The sequence below is a fragment of the Chrysochloris asiatica genome, unplaced genomic scaffold, assembly GCF_000296735.1.
Source record: "Chrysochloris asiatica unplaced genomic scaffold, ChrAsi1.0 scaffold00314, whole genome shotgun sequence".
Classification (NCBI taxonomy): Eukaryota; Metazoa; Chordata; class Mammalia; order Afrosoricida; family Chrysochloridae; genus Chrysochloris; species Chrysochloris asiatica.
Genome location: NW_006408832.1, coordinates 877,237 through 891,939, shown reverse-complemented (window position 1 = coordinate 891,939; position 14,703 = coordinate 877,237). Strand labels below are relative to the sequence as shown.

Here is a 14,703-nt window from a genome sequence, read left to right as displayed (position 1 = left end):
TCATCCACTGAGAACCCTGTGGAGCACAGTTCTACTCTGACACACACGGGGCACCATGAGAGGGATCTACTTATGAAAAACCATCCACTGAGAACCCTGTGGGCACAGTTCTCCTCTGACACATACGGGGTACCATAAGTGGGATCTACTTATGAAACCCCATCCACTGAGAACCCTGTGGGCACAGTTCTACTCTGACACACACGGGGCACCATGAGTGGGATCTACTTATGAAAAACCATCCACTGAGAACCCTGTGGGGCACAGTCCTCCTCTGACACACACAGGGCACCATGAGTGGGATCTACTTATGAAATATCATCCACTGAGAACCCTGTGGGGCACAGTTATCCTCTGGCACACACAGGGCACCATGAGTGGGATCTACTTATGAAAAATCATCCACTGAGAACTCTGTGGAGCACAGTTCCCCCCTGACACATACGGGGGTGTCATGAGTGGGATCTACTTATGGACATTCAGCCACTGAGAATCCTGAGTCACTATGAACGGAGTCTACTCCATGGCACAGGATTGGGCTTTAAACATGATCAGTGACTAGAAGAGCTTACACTAGGGACTCTGGAAGCCCTCACGGTCTTTTACTGTCCATGGCACTTCCCACGGACACACTGAACAGAGCTGAGTCGGTCTGGAGCCCATTTGCAGTCTGTGAGCCGACTCAGGGACATGAGTGTCTAGTTATCAGGAGGGACGCTGGGAGAAGTTCGTGCCCTCAGAGCTCTAGCCAGGACCCCCAGAATCTCCCAGTCCCTGGTTTGCCGCCCACGCCCCCCACTCACAGTGGCTGCTGGTGTTGTAATCTGTGTGACAGACACAGAGGTAGCTCCCGCTGTACTCCATGCAGTAGCCCCCGTCGGGGCACTGGGTGTTCATGTTGCAGGGTGTGGTCGTGACTTCTGTAGAGAAGGAAGGAGTCCCACCTCTCACTCCAAGGGTCTCCCTGGGACCCTCATGTGGCTCTGCCCTCCTTGGGTGGGGGTGAGGCCCACACGGCACAGCGGCCGAGGGTCCAGACCTGTGGTGTGGACCCAGGCCCAAGCTCCATTTACTCCCTCAGCGGCTACCACCAGGGTGCCTGACCATTTGTACCTCAGTTTCGAGTATGCCAATGGACCAGGCAGGAAGTGGACCCCTCCTCCAGCCCTGACTGCCTACCAAATTCGCAGAGGAGCCCGAAGAAGCCTGGGGGGCACTGGCAGAGGGTGGAGTTCAGGTCTAGGCAGCGGCCTCCATTTCGGCATTCACAGTCGTCGGAGAGTCCTGCCACAGAGGGAGCTTTCATGGGCTAACTCCCATCGCCCTGCTGCTGCCCACCTCCCCTAGAGCCCTGTGTCCACACTCACACAAGTCACACACCACACACAGATCACAGCCAGACACAAACACACACAGCCACACCATACATCACACTCATGTACACAAACACACATTTACACTCTCACATCCACACACACACACACTCACTACATGGCACATGCACACACAATCACACACACACACATGCACGCACCTGCCTTCCTGACCCTCACTGAGTCTGCTGCCTGCCCCCTGCCCCCACCCGGACCCCCACGCACTCTCCCCGCAGTTGAGGCCCACGAAGCCCCCGGGACACTCGCACACATAAGCCTGGTCAGCGTCCACACAGGTGCCACCATTCTGGCAGGGGGCTGAGAGGCAGACATCTGGCTCTGGGTGGATTCCTGCAAGAAAGACAGTGGACAGCGGTCACCTACAGCCCAGGCAATATGGGCAGGGTGGGGCCCGAGGACAGGGATGGTGCATAGCAGCTCCATCACCCCCAAACCTGCCTCCGATCTCTTCAGAGTCACCATCCCCAGCACTGAATGCCTGGCAACCTCTGCTCCAGCCCCTCATCCGTCTCGGGTCTCCTTAAGAACCCCACGAGCATGGAACTGGACTAGGTGGACTTTTGAGAGTGGCTCTCTTCCCTCGACGCAACTAGATGTTCACGCAGGTGTCCTGTCCGCAAGGAGCTCTTCTTTTATGACGGGGTAAGGCTCATCGCAAGGTTGGCGGTTTGAGTCCATCAGCTGCTCCGTAGGAGAAAGATGAGGCTTTCTGCCAGCATAAAGATTTATAGCCTCGGAACCCCTATCCGGTGTCACTTTGAGTTGGAACCAGCTTGACAGCATACAACAGCAAGAACAATGTATGAGAGTCCCAGTGCGCCAGGGTTTTCTCTGTCATTCTGCTAAGTCACTAGTGGGTAAGCACTGGACTGCTAAGCACAAGGTTGATGGTTCAAAGCCAGCATCCTTGGAAACCCTGCATAGGACTGCTATGAGTTGGAACCGACTCGACAGAACTGAACAACAACCACACTAGATAATGAAGGGTGTCGTGGTGTGACACGGTAGGATCCGCACCGGACTGCCAAGCACAATGTATGTAATTCAATCCTAACAGCTGCTCCTTGGAAACCTATATAGGGACACCAAGAGTCACAATTGAGTCACTGGCACTTAACAGATACAACAGTGGATAATAATAGCGGCAAATAACTCTGCCCAGATGCGCTCCTCTCCTGCTCATATATCTTCTCTGCCAAGGTCTGGTCAAGCCTTTGTCCATTTTGTAAGCTGATTTGTTTTCTTATTGTTGAGACTGGAGAGTGATTTATCTTTTATATACAAGACTGTTTACAAAATGACTTCTCGAAACATTTTCTTCTGGCATGTGGCTTGTCTTCTCTTTCTTTTTTTCATGATTTTCACTGGCAAAAGTTTTTAATTTTGATGAATTAAAAAGATTTTGATGAATTTTAAAGTTTGATAAAGTTTAATTAAGTTTTAAAGTTTGAAGGAGTTTCAGAATTTATGATGAATCCCAATTTATCAATGTTTTCCTCGTAGGGGTCATGACTTGGGTGCTTTTACCACTTTGTCTAGCTTATAGTCACAAAGTTTTCTCTAACTTTTCTTTCCTACAGGCCCCACCTCGAGGTCTGTGACCCATGTTGAGTTAATGTCTGTATAGTGTGTAAGGTTTGGGTTGGTGTCCATTTTTGCATGAGGATGTCTTATTGTTCTAACACCATTTATTAAAAGACTTTATTTACTCCATTGAATTACCTTCACCCCCTTTTCAAACTTCCACCAAACCCTCATCTATGTATGGATCTTCTGCCCATGTTGTTGTTGTTGTTAGGTGTCACTGAGTCTGTACCGACTCATAGCGACCTTATGCACAGCAGAATGAAACACTGCCCGATCCTGGGCCAACCTCACTACTGTTGCCACGCTTGAGTCCATTGATGCTGTCACTGTGTCAATCCATCTCATTGGGGGTCTTCCTCTTTTTCTCTGACCCTCCACCTTACCAAACATGATATCCTTCTCCAGTGACTGGTGCCTCCCGACAAAATGTCTGAAGTATGAGAGACAAAGTTTGGCCATCTTGGCCTCCAAGGAGCACTCTGGCTGCACATCTTCCAACACATATCTGTTGGTTCTTTTGGCAGTCCATGGCACTTTCAGTATTCTCCTCCAACACCATAACTCAAAAGCATCAATTCTTCTATGGTCTTCCTTATTCACTGTCCAGCTTTCACATCCATATGAGGTTATTGAAAATATCATGTCTTGGGTCAGGTTCACCTTAGTCCTCAAGCTGACATCTTTGCTCTTCAACACTTTAAAAACTTCCTGTGCAGCAGATTTGCCTAATGCAACACTTCATTTGATTTCTTGACTGCTGCTTCCATGAGTGTTGATAGTTGATCAAAGAAGAATGAAGTCCTTGACAAGTTCAATCTTTTTTCCATTGATAAGAATGTTTATTGGTCCAGTGGTGAGGATTTTTGTTTTCTTTACATTGAGATCTTTTGATATTGCTTCTCAGATCTCTGAGGCTCTGTTAATTCTTCCTTGTGCTATTTCTCTCCGTTGTTATATTGGATTACTTCTGTGACTCTAGCTTCAGGTTCACTGGCCCTCTGTCACCTCCATTCTGCTCCTGAGTTCCTCCAGTAAGTTTCTGTGATTATCTGAAAGATTTATTCTTGTATTGTTTTTCTGTTTCTTTGCCAAGCCTTTCTATCTTTCCATGTGTTCTGGAGTATTCCACTGTTGGAGTATTTTACGGTAATGAAGTCAGTCTTTTTCAGACACGTCCAGTACCTTTGCCTTCTTGGCATTGGTACATCTTGATGATCTTTTCCCTCGAGCACTGAGATTTCCCTGGTTCTTTGTAACCTGGGTATTTATGAATCTAATCATACACATTCTCAATGTCTTATGAGATTTGGGGTTTTCATTCTATACTGATGTTTGTGTTTAACAGGAAGGCAGTCTGGTTGGGTTAGGACACAGATTCCAGCCCACATTTTGTAGGTTTCAATGTCAGTTCCCTTTTCAAAGCCTTGTTCTTCAGATTGGACTCAAGTGTGCACCCCGCAGTAGCCAGCCAGGACCTGGGTGGTGGTCTACCCTGTATTCATGGTTCCATGTCTGCCAGATGCTGTTTGGGATAAGACTGCACATGCCCATCTTGGGGGAACGCTGGAGCTATAAACAACTTGATGGGATGCTGCCCCAGGACACGCCCTCTCCACAATCTATCTCTCCAGTACATCTTAGTTCTCTACGTCTCCCTTCTGGTTCTCTGGCCAGAGAGCTGAGGCTTTAATTGCTCCCCCATGCCACAGCTTACTTCCTGTGACTGTACCCATATCTGAGGCCAAGCGGTCTAAAGATGCAGAAAGAGAATAAAACTATACAGCTGTCCCTTCTGTTCACCTACAGCATCTCCAGTTGAAGAGGAAGGTTCCTCTCCCTTGGAGTTTAGGCATCCAAGGCCCCTCTACTGCTGCCCCTCAAGCCCAGTTAGTGGCTTCTCCTGAAGCTCTTCATCCACTGATGCTCATTTCCAGTTTGGGGGCTGTATTAAGCCCGAGGTGAATCATGAGAAACTCACCACTGGCTTGGTGGTACTTCCAATCTTGTTCTTCCTCCCAACCCACCTGCTACTTTTTGGAGTCCTCGGGATTTATAGCTGCATTCAGTGGGAGAGACAGGGTAGAAGAGCTTACCCAGAACTGGAAACTCTTCTATCCATTTATGGTGATTTGTGTCTTTATAGCTAAAGTGGATTTCTTATAGACGGTATATAGTTGGGTTTTGCTTTGCATTTCAATTTAGCAATCTTTGCATTTTAGTTGGAGTGTTTATTCAATTGCATGCATTGTAATACGATTATGAATGTAACTAAATTACAATCTAACATTTTGCTATTCAAACAGAAAGAAGGAATATTTAGTGGTTTAAAATCAAGAAAGACGTGCATCACAGTTGTATCCTTCCACCATACTTAATTCAATCTGTGTGCTGAGCAAGAACTCTGAGATGTTGTGAAGAACAATGGTGCATCAGGATTTGAAGAAGATTCATCAAGAACCTGTGCTATGAGACGCCACAACCTTGTTTGCTGAAAGTAAAGAGGACTTGAAGCAATTGCTGATGAAGATCAAAGACCACAGCCTTCATTATGGATTAAAATTCAATGTAAAGAAAATAAAGCTCCTCACAACTGGGTCAATAAATTACATAACGAAAAATGGAGGAAATATTGGTGTTGTCAGGGGCTTTGTTTTACTTGGATTTACAATCAATGTTCACGGAAGCTCCAATCAAGAAATCAAATGGCATATTGCTTTGGTCAGGTCTGCTACAAATGGCTTCTTTAAAGTGTTACAGAGCCAAGTTATCACTTTGAGGACTAAGGTGCACCTGACCCAAGCCAGGGTATTTTCAATGGTCCCTTATGCACATGAATAACAGTGAATAAGGAAGACAGAGGGGAATTGATGTACCTGAATGGTGGTGTTGGTGAAGAATCTTGAAAGTACCATGGGCTGCCAAAAGAACAAACACATCTGTGTTGAAAGTGCAGCCAGAGTGCTCCTCAGAAGCCAGGATGGAGACTTTGTCTCTCATACTTTGGACACGTTATCAGGAGGAACCAGTCTCTGGAGAAGGATGTCACGCTTGGTAAAGTAGAGGGTCAGTGAAAAAGAGGAAGACCCCGGAAGAGATGGACTGACACAGGGGCAGCAACAATGGGCTGACACCAAACAACTGTGAGGATGGACAGTACTGGACACTGTTGTGTTCTGGTGTTCATGGTGGTGGTGGCTGTGTGCCGTGGAGTCGGTTCCGACTCATAGCGACCCTGTGCAGGGTTTCCGAGGCTGTAAATCTTTACGGGAGCAGAACGCATCGTCTTTCTCCCGTGGAACAACTTGTAGTTTCGAACTGCCGACCTTGAGGTTCACAGCCCGATTTGTAACCTCTACGGTACCAGAGCGCCTTTCTGTTGTTCATAGGGTTGCCGTGAGTTGGAACAATATCTTATTATTAGGTTTTTATTTGTACCACTTTTTCCTTCTGGATTAATTGAGTTTGTTTAAGATTTGATTTTACTTCTATGATTAGCTTATGCTTTTAGTGGTCGTTGCAGAATTTACAATGTTTATCTTGAACTGAGCACAGTCTCTCTTCAAATAGCATGGTACCAGCTCATATGTGATGTGAAAACCTTACAACATTCGGCTTCTTTTTCTTCCTGTCATGCCATAGTCCTGGCGAGGTGCTGTAGGATAAGCACTGGACTTCTAACTGCAAGGTTGGTGGTTCAAACACACCAGTTGCTCCTCAGAAACCCTATGCACGGTTGCTATGAGTCAGAACTGACTCAATGGCACTTAACAACAATGTGTTTCATACCAGGAATGAGAAAACTATGGTCTACAAGCCAAATATGCCCTGCTACCTATTTTTTAAGAATAAAGTTTTATTGGAACCAACTGTGCCCACTCACTGAGGTATGTCTGAGGCTGCTTCGGGGCTACTATGGCAGACTTGAATGTTTCCAACAGAGATCATATGACTCACAAAGCCAAAAGTATTTATTCTTTGGCCCTTTACAAAAAGAGTTTGCAGACCTCTGCCCCAGAATACAAGTATTTATATTTTGCTTTAAGCAGCCAATGATATTTAAAAATTGTTTTTTTTTAAAGTTAGAAAATGTCTTTTATATTTACCCAGATATCTGCCATTTCTACTACCTTTGTATAGATCCAGATTTCTCTCTGATACCATTTTTCTTCTGCTCAAAGAGCTTCCTGTAACATTTTCTGTTTGTTTGTTTGTTTGGTTTTGGTAATACAAGTATGCTGGTGATGAATCCTCTCAGCTTTTATTCACCTTTACAAGTCTTTATCTGGCTTTCATATTTGAAGGATGATTTTGCTGGGTACAGGTTTCTAGGTTGATGGTTTTTCATTCCAGTACTTTAAAGATGTGATTTGACTATTCTCTGACTTCATTGTTTCTGAGAAGTCTGCCGCAAACTCTGTTTCCTTGTATGCGTTGTGACACTTTCACATTTTTCTCTTGGTCACTGGTTTTCAGCAATTTGATTATAATGTGCTTTTGTGTGGTTTTAATGCTTTCGTTAGATATGTTGGTTTTCGTTTACATCAATTTTGGAAAAAACTGCAGCTCTTATTTCTTTAAATGTTTTTTCTGTCCTTCCCCTCGCATTCCTGGAGCTTGAAATACACACGCATTAGACTGTGTGTTATTGCCCCGGGGGCATCGAAGCGCTCTGCATTTTCTTTGGTTTTATTATCTGTGCTGCCTATGAGATCATTTTTATTTCTACCTTTAAGTTTATTGATCTTTTCTTCTACAATATTTAACCTGCTGTTAATACCATCCAGTGTATTTTTATTTCAGATATTATATATATTTCAGCTCTTAAAGTTTCACATTTTAAAAATATCTTCTATTTCTCTCCTATCGTGGTAGAATAGGAGCGCACGAGGGGCAGTGGTTAAGCACTCAGTTGGTGGTTCAAACCTACCCTCTGCCCTGCGGCATATCTGTTCCCATAAAGATGTCAGTCCTGGAAACCCCAGGGTTGCCATGAAGCTCAACCTACTCAAAGCAGTACATGCACCTTTTTTTTTTTTGTTTTGGGGGGGCGGGGGGGGTTAGAAATGTCAGTTCTGTTGTTCCTCATTATTCGTTTCCACTTTGCAGGAATCCTTTGAAATCACTTATCTATCTTCTGATATGAGTTTCGTTAAATATAATGTCATTTAAATAAGGGTCCTCACACCTGGAGTCCGGGTGTGGTGCTGCAAGATAAAACATTGAACTGAAAGATTGGTTTGAACCACAATGTTAGTGGTTCAAATCCACCAGCCATTCCTCAGAAGCCCTTGACAGCATTGCTGTGAGGCGAAACCAACTCAAGGGCACTTAATACCAACATCCACATACCTGGTCAAGGTGACTGTAACACATCATAGGCGTTTAAAGCAACCCGTAGGTAGTGAGGCCTTAGCTTTTCCCTGTACGCAGGGTCTCAGTCTTCCTAGACACACAGGGCCGGTACCTGGGGCACAATCGTCACCTAGCTTCTTACATTTTTAACTCAAAGTGAGTCTCCCTGGAAAGAGGCCATCCCTGCTGCATGTATAGCTGCTGTCAGGGCTGGAGAGCTTGGAGATCAGGGCAGAGTCATTACCGAAGCCTGTTTTACACCAGAGGTTGGGACTGGGATGGCCTTTCTGGTCCTGTTGCTGTCGTTGTTAAGTACCATCGAGTCGGTTCCAACCCATGGCGACTCTGTATAGATTTTCTGAGGAGTGGCTGGTGAGCTTGAACCACTGACCTTGCAGATCAAATGGAATTTGCAGTCCAGGGCATTAACCCACAGCTCCACACCAGGGTTCCTTCCTGGTCCTTGTTGTTGTTGTTGTTAAGTGCCGTGGAGTCGGTTCCGACTCATAGCGACCCTGCACAGGGTTTCCGAGGCTGTAAATCTTTACGGGAGCAGAATGCCTCATCTTTCTCCCCCGGAACCGCTGGTAGTTTCGAACTGCTGACCTTGTGGTTCACAGCCCGATTCGTAACCACTACGCTACCAGAGCTCCTGGTCCTAGAGAGCATGAATGCCACAGAGCCAAGCAGAACACGGCCGATTCTATCAAGTCCAGTATGCATGGCGGAAGGCCTGAAGTAGGAAGGAGGGATGATCAGAAGCCAAGGACCACCGGAGCTGGAATGAAGGCTCAGGGTTTTGCAGTCCATCTCTGCATTCTACAGGTGGGAGATCAAGGCCCAGTGAGGGGAGGGACTTGCTCAGCGCCACACCAGCATCAGCTGTGTAGCTAAGATGGGAATGATGACCTTTGATTCCTGTCTGCCTGCCTCAAGGCACTCAGGGGCGGAAAGACAGCACCCCACCTCGTTCCCAGAGACAGGGCCATATCCAGGCGCACAACGAGTTACCTGTCTCACAGCGAGGACCCTCGAAGAGCTCTGCACACACACAGCTGTAGTTCCCCACCAGATCCACACATGAGCCTCCATTCAGGCATGGGCTGGAGCTGCACTCGTCCACATCTGGGGTGCAGCAGTGGTGTGAGATGGCTGCCCTCCAATGGGGCCTCCCCCCTGCCCCGCTCCCCATGGGTGGGTGGGAGGCTCACCTGATTCACAGGCTGCCCCTGTGTACCCAGGCTGGCACACACACACTGCAATCCTGCCCTCCACCTGGCACTGGCCACCGTTCTGACATGCCTTGGCATCACAGGGGGACTGCACTACAAATGAAGAGTTGTGGAAAAGAACAGGATGTTAAAGAATGGGGTGGGGGGCGATTTTAGGAGGGGCAGCGCATGGAGGGGCAGTGCTAGCTCAGTGTAGAATGTGGAAGGCCAGGTTCAATTTGCGGTCAGTGCAGTTTGTGGGCAGCAGCCACGGTCTGTCACGGGCTTTCATGCTGCCTGATGCTGAACAGGTGTTAGTGGAACTTCCGGTCTAAGATGGACCAGGGAGAAGATCTTGGATCTACTTCGAAAACTAAGCCTACAGCTGAAGAGAGCCCGATACACACCGATCATGGATTATGCCTCATTGTGCAGTGGACACCAGGAGTCAGTCAGGGCCGGCTCAGTGGCAGCTAGACACACTGCGAGGGGTGTGACTCAGTGGTAGAACGAGGGGAGCTGTTATGCAGTAAAAGACAAGGCTCCTAGGACATGAAGTGCATATTGTGACGCGAAAGGAGCCCGTTAGCAAAAGCCACCTGCTATATGGCAATCTGGAGAAGACACAGTGATAGAGACAAGAGACCAGGTCAGGGGTCGTCAGGGGTTGGAAGGATGCCCAGGGCATTTTTGGGGCAGTGAAACCATTTTGATACAGTAACGGTAGACACAGGCATGATACATTTGACACAATCCACAGCACTGTACAACAGGGAGTGACCCTCAGGGAAACACCTGCCTTTAGTTGCTGACAAACAATGTATCTACATTGTTCATGAATGCAAACAAGCATGGCACAGGAAGGCGAGATGTTAAAATAGGAGGAATGGGGCATGGGAGGGGCTAAGGGGCCTCTGTTTTCTGCACAAATTTCGGTCAGCCTAAAAAAATTAAGGAGTCCTGGTATGGGGCTGTAGAATAAACACTGGACTGCTAACTGTCAGGCTGGCTGTTCAAATCCACTCTTCGCTCCTTGGAAACCTGATCTACAGCGTTGCTATGAGTTGTAACTGACTTGGCAGCACTTACGAACAGCAATTATTTAAAAACAAGCAAGCAAGCCTGCCTAACCCCACAAGCAAACAAAAATCAAGCCCCCTTTGCCAGTTGAAATTCCGCTGTGTTTCTTTTCCACTTGGAGTTCAAATTTCCACGTCACTGGTGTGGCGGGAGTCCTGGGGTGGTGCTGTGGGTTAATGTGCCAGACTGCAAAGCTGTTTGAACTGCAAGGTTGGCAGTTCAAGCTCACCAACTGCTCCTCGGAAACCTTATACAGGGTCACTATGGGTCGGAACCGACTCAACAGCACTTAACAACAACAACAAAGTCTTGGTAATCTCATGGTTAACAGTTCGAAACTCCCAGCTGTTCTGCGGGAGAAAGATGAGGTTTTCTGCTCCCGTAAAGATTTACAGCCTTGGAAACCTTGTACAGGGTCGCTGTGAGTCGGAACTGACTCCACGGCACATAACAACAACAACAAAGTCTTGGTATGGAATCCTGATGTGGTGCTATAAGATCAGTACTGGACTGTGAACTACAAGGTCAGCAGTTCAAACTCACCAGCTGCTCCTGGGAAACCCTATACAAAGTCGCTATGAGTGGAAACCAATTTGATGGCACTTTAGCAACAGCTAAGTCCTGGTGTAGCAGTGTAGCCTAAGCACTGAACTACTTCCAGGTCAGCAGTTCAAACTCACCAGCCACTCCGTGGAAACCCTACACAGGGATGCTGTGTGGCACTATGGGCTAATGCACTGGGCTGCCAAGTCTGTTTGAAACACAAGGTTGGTGGTTCAATCTCACCAGCTGCTCCTTGGAAACCTTATAGTGGTGGTTACGTGCTGTGGAGTCAGTTCTGACTCATAGCGAACTTGTACAGGGTTTCCTAGGCTGTAAATCTTTATGGGAGCAGAAAGCCTCATCTTTCTCCCACAGAACAGCTGGTAGTTTCGAACTGCTGACCTTGAGATTTACAGCCCAATTTGGAACCACTACGCTAGGAGAGTTCCTTTGGAAACCCTATAAGGGTCACTATGGGTTGGAACCTACCTGATGGCACTTAACAACAACAACAACAGAGTCCTGGGGTAGCATTGTAGTATAAGCACTGGACTGCTAACTGAAAGGTCAGCAATTCAAGCCTACCAATGGTTTCTTGGGAGAGAGATGGGCTTTCTGCTCCTGTGAAGACTGACATCTCAATACCAGAGGCACATGACAAACCTGGAGACAGAAGAATGGCTACGCAAACTCTGCTACCTAGGATGCATCTGTGAAATCCTCACAACATGGCTGCACCTGGAGGACATTATGCTGAATGAAATTAGTCAATCACAAAAGGGCAAATATTGTATGAGACCAATGTAAAAAGTTAAAAAGAAAAAGAAAAAAAAAAAGGCTTTCTTGATATAAGAAACAATCTATGATGTTATGGGGGGAGGGAAAATTATTCGTGGGCTGGAGGGTAGACATATGTTAACATGGGTAACAGGGCAGGCAATATACAACCGGAGGGAGGTTGGCAGAGGAAAGATGAAGGTATTGGGAGACATAGGGAGGAATGCAAGAGTTAAAGTCAATAAAAGTAAATACTGTTACTTGTTGGTGCATGGAGGGGATCGCAACCATGTAATGAAGCAAAGCATGTGATCTGATGAATGCAAAACTGATGCTCTGCTCTGTAAACCTTCACTCAATTCACAGTAAAAAGTTTATGGAAAGACAATTGGCAGCTCATTCTGAGTGAGGCTGAGTAGATGCCATGGTGTGTGGGTTCCCTAAACTGCAGTGAGTCTAGTCTGGTGAGCGGAAGTGTTTTAGTGACTGTCTCTGCTACAAAGACTATTTATACACATGAGGATTAAATTGTCAAACATTTGTACGTGGCCATAAGTCTCTAAGTATTAAAAAGTGGGCTGTCTTCCAGGCCTGGCTGCTGGTCTGCTCCTGACCCTGACCCTGGCCTCCATCCAAGCCCCTTCCAGAAGTCCTCCTGTGGGGTCAGGACACCCAGGAGGCCTGAGTTTGCTGTGGTCATGCTCGTGGCCCCTAGGATGGGTCATCACTTAGAGTCTGGACTCCTGCCACCCACAGGCTACTCTGGGGCTGCTCACATCTGGTGCAGAATCCTCTGTGACTCGCACAGCTGGCCCAATGTGCCCTAGTGCGGCAGGCTACTCCCCAGGCCTCACCCTGCCCAGCTGGGCTTCGGGGTGATCCACTTACTGGTCTCACAGGTGGGGCCCCCGAAGCTGTCTGGGCACTGGCAGCTGAAGCTGTTGGCCTTGTGTGTACAGGTTCCTCCGTTCTGACAAGGGTGGGACGCGCACTCATCCACGTCTGAGAAGTGGCACAGGTGGAGCCTCAGAGGAGGAAACAGGCCTGGAGGGGCCCCATCTCGGGGGACAGGACTCGGAGGGAGCAAGCCTGGTGGGGTGGGGACCCAGCATCCAGTCCTCCCCACCTCTGTGCAGACAGGACACCCACCCCTCTACGTGCTTACCACCATGGAACCAGCAGTCTGTGTCTGACTGCCAAGAGGCTTCCCAGGTCCCCAGCCCTTGGCATTGCCCTGAGACAGCACAGCCAGGCTGCCCACTCACCCAGCTGGCAGTGCCGCCCTGTGAAGCCTGAGAGGCAGGAGCAGGTGTAGGAGGGGTCTCCCGGGACGCAATCGTCGATGCACTTGCCTCCGTTGAGGCAGGGACGCAGGGTCAGGCACACGGAGGCTGCGCACAGAGGAAAACTCTGCTCGGGCCCCCTCAGCCCTCCCCTCTGGGATTGAGCCAGGGGAGGCCCACAGCTCTTCCCAAGTCCTTTAATTCTTTCATCTGGGATTCCGATGGATCCCGGAAGAGGGGAAGACAGTTACTCACGGGGTCAGTGGGGAAGACCCTATGAGCTACAAGGGACCCCAGGGTTGGCCTGGAGACTGCAGGCTGTGTATGTGTGAGGGTTTGGGCCCCCCTCCCCCGGGCATTTATTGTCTGGTTTCAGCTCTGCCACTGAGGGTGCTAGGACCTCTCGAAGCTGCCTGCCACCTAGGAAGGACTCCCAAGGAAGCTGATCCAGTTACCCCACTCCACCCCGTTCTAGTCCTGCCTACAAACTAGCGAGGGTCCCCAGGGGACCCAAGTCAGCTACCCCCACCTACCCCTTCTCAGTGCTGTCACCTAGGGAGGGCCCACAGCACTGAGACCACTTGGACCTTCCTCCTCATTCTAGGGAAGGCAACCTGAAGAGGTGGAGCTTAGGACCCCTGAAACATGCACTAATTAGCAAGCACTACCCCACAGAGTCCTGGTGTGGCATTATAAGATCAGCACACAACTGGAGGTTCGAACACACCATCCACTCCTTGGAAACCCTGTACAGGGTCACTATGAATTGGACCCATTCAATGGCACTTAACAACAACAGGTCTCAAGAAGGTGCTGGGTGAGGCCCAGCTGGGAGCTCCTGGTGGTCAGCACCCCCTCAACTTGCAAGCTTCACTGTGACTGTTTCCCCAACCCTTGGTGGTATGAGGGTGAGTATGATCCCAGATGCTCTGGCCTACGCTATCCTGGGCTAGTCTGGCCCGTCTCCACCATAGTGTGGGTGCTGTTTTGCACCCCGGATTCTGCAGGACCTTGGCCCCCATCAGGTCAGGAGTGAGTGATTGAGCAGGTCCCTCCAGGCTTGCTGGGTGCATGATCAGCAGTTCTTGGCTGACACCCCCACTTGACATCCCCCACTGCCCCCCAGGCACTAATATTTCAGAGAGGTCAGGACCTGCCAAGGCCGCACAAAAGGAGGCTGGGGCGGGAACCCAAAGTTCCCCCCACTCACGGACTGTTCCTCCCCATCCTCTGTACGCGGGAGCGAGAGGGGGGCTCTCCCTCCAATGGACGTGACGCTAGGGCTTGTAGTCAAGCCCTACACAGATGCAGAGACCACGGGGAAACGGGAAGACAGCATGTCACACTGTGACCGACGTGTCGTAGCTCCTCTTCTAGATTACTACAGACGCTGAGTTTCCCCGCCCCGTCCATGGCACCTCCCTGAGACTCCGCCCCTCCAGGGCAGAAGGTTAAAAGGCTCGGGGGTGGGGGTGG

The 14,703-nt window shown here is 48.6% G+C and overlaps 1 protein-coding gene across 1 annotated transcript in view; it reads right to left on the bottom strand.

Annotated features, from left to right (window-relative positions):
* The window catches only part of SNED1 (sushi, nidogen and EGF-like domains 1), a 75,851-nt gene that overhangs the window by 25,274 nt on the left and 35,874 nt on the right, over positions 1-14,703 (bottom strand). The window contains exons 5-11 of the mRNA XM_006875229.1: positions 13,210-13,335; positions 12,833-12,946; positions 9,545-9,658; positions 9,345-9,458; positions 1,599-1,724; positions 1,180-1,284; positions 804-920 (exon numbers count right to left, since the gene is read on the bottom strand). Of these exons, the coding sequence (XP_006875291.1) occupies positions 804-920; positions 1,180-1,284; positions 1,599-1,724; positions 9,345-9,458; positions 9,545-9,658; positions 12,833-12,946; positions 13,210-13,335 (816 nt within the window). The remainder of the gene's footprint in view (positions 1-803; positions 921-1,179; positions 1,285-1,598; positions 1,725-9,344; positions 9,459-9,544; positions 9,659-12,832; positions 12,947-13,209; positions 13,336-14,703) is intronic.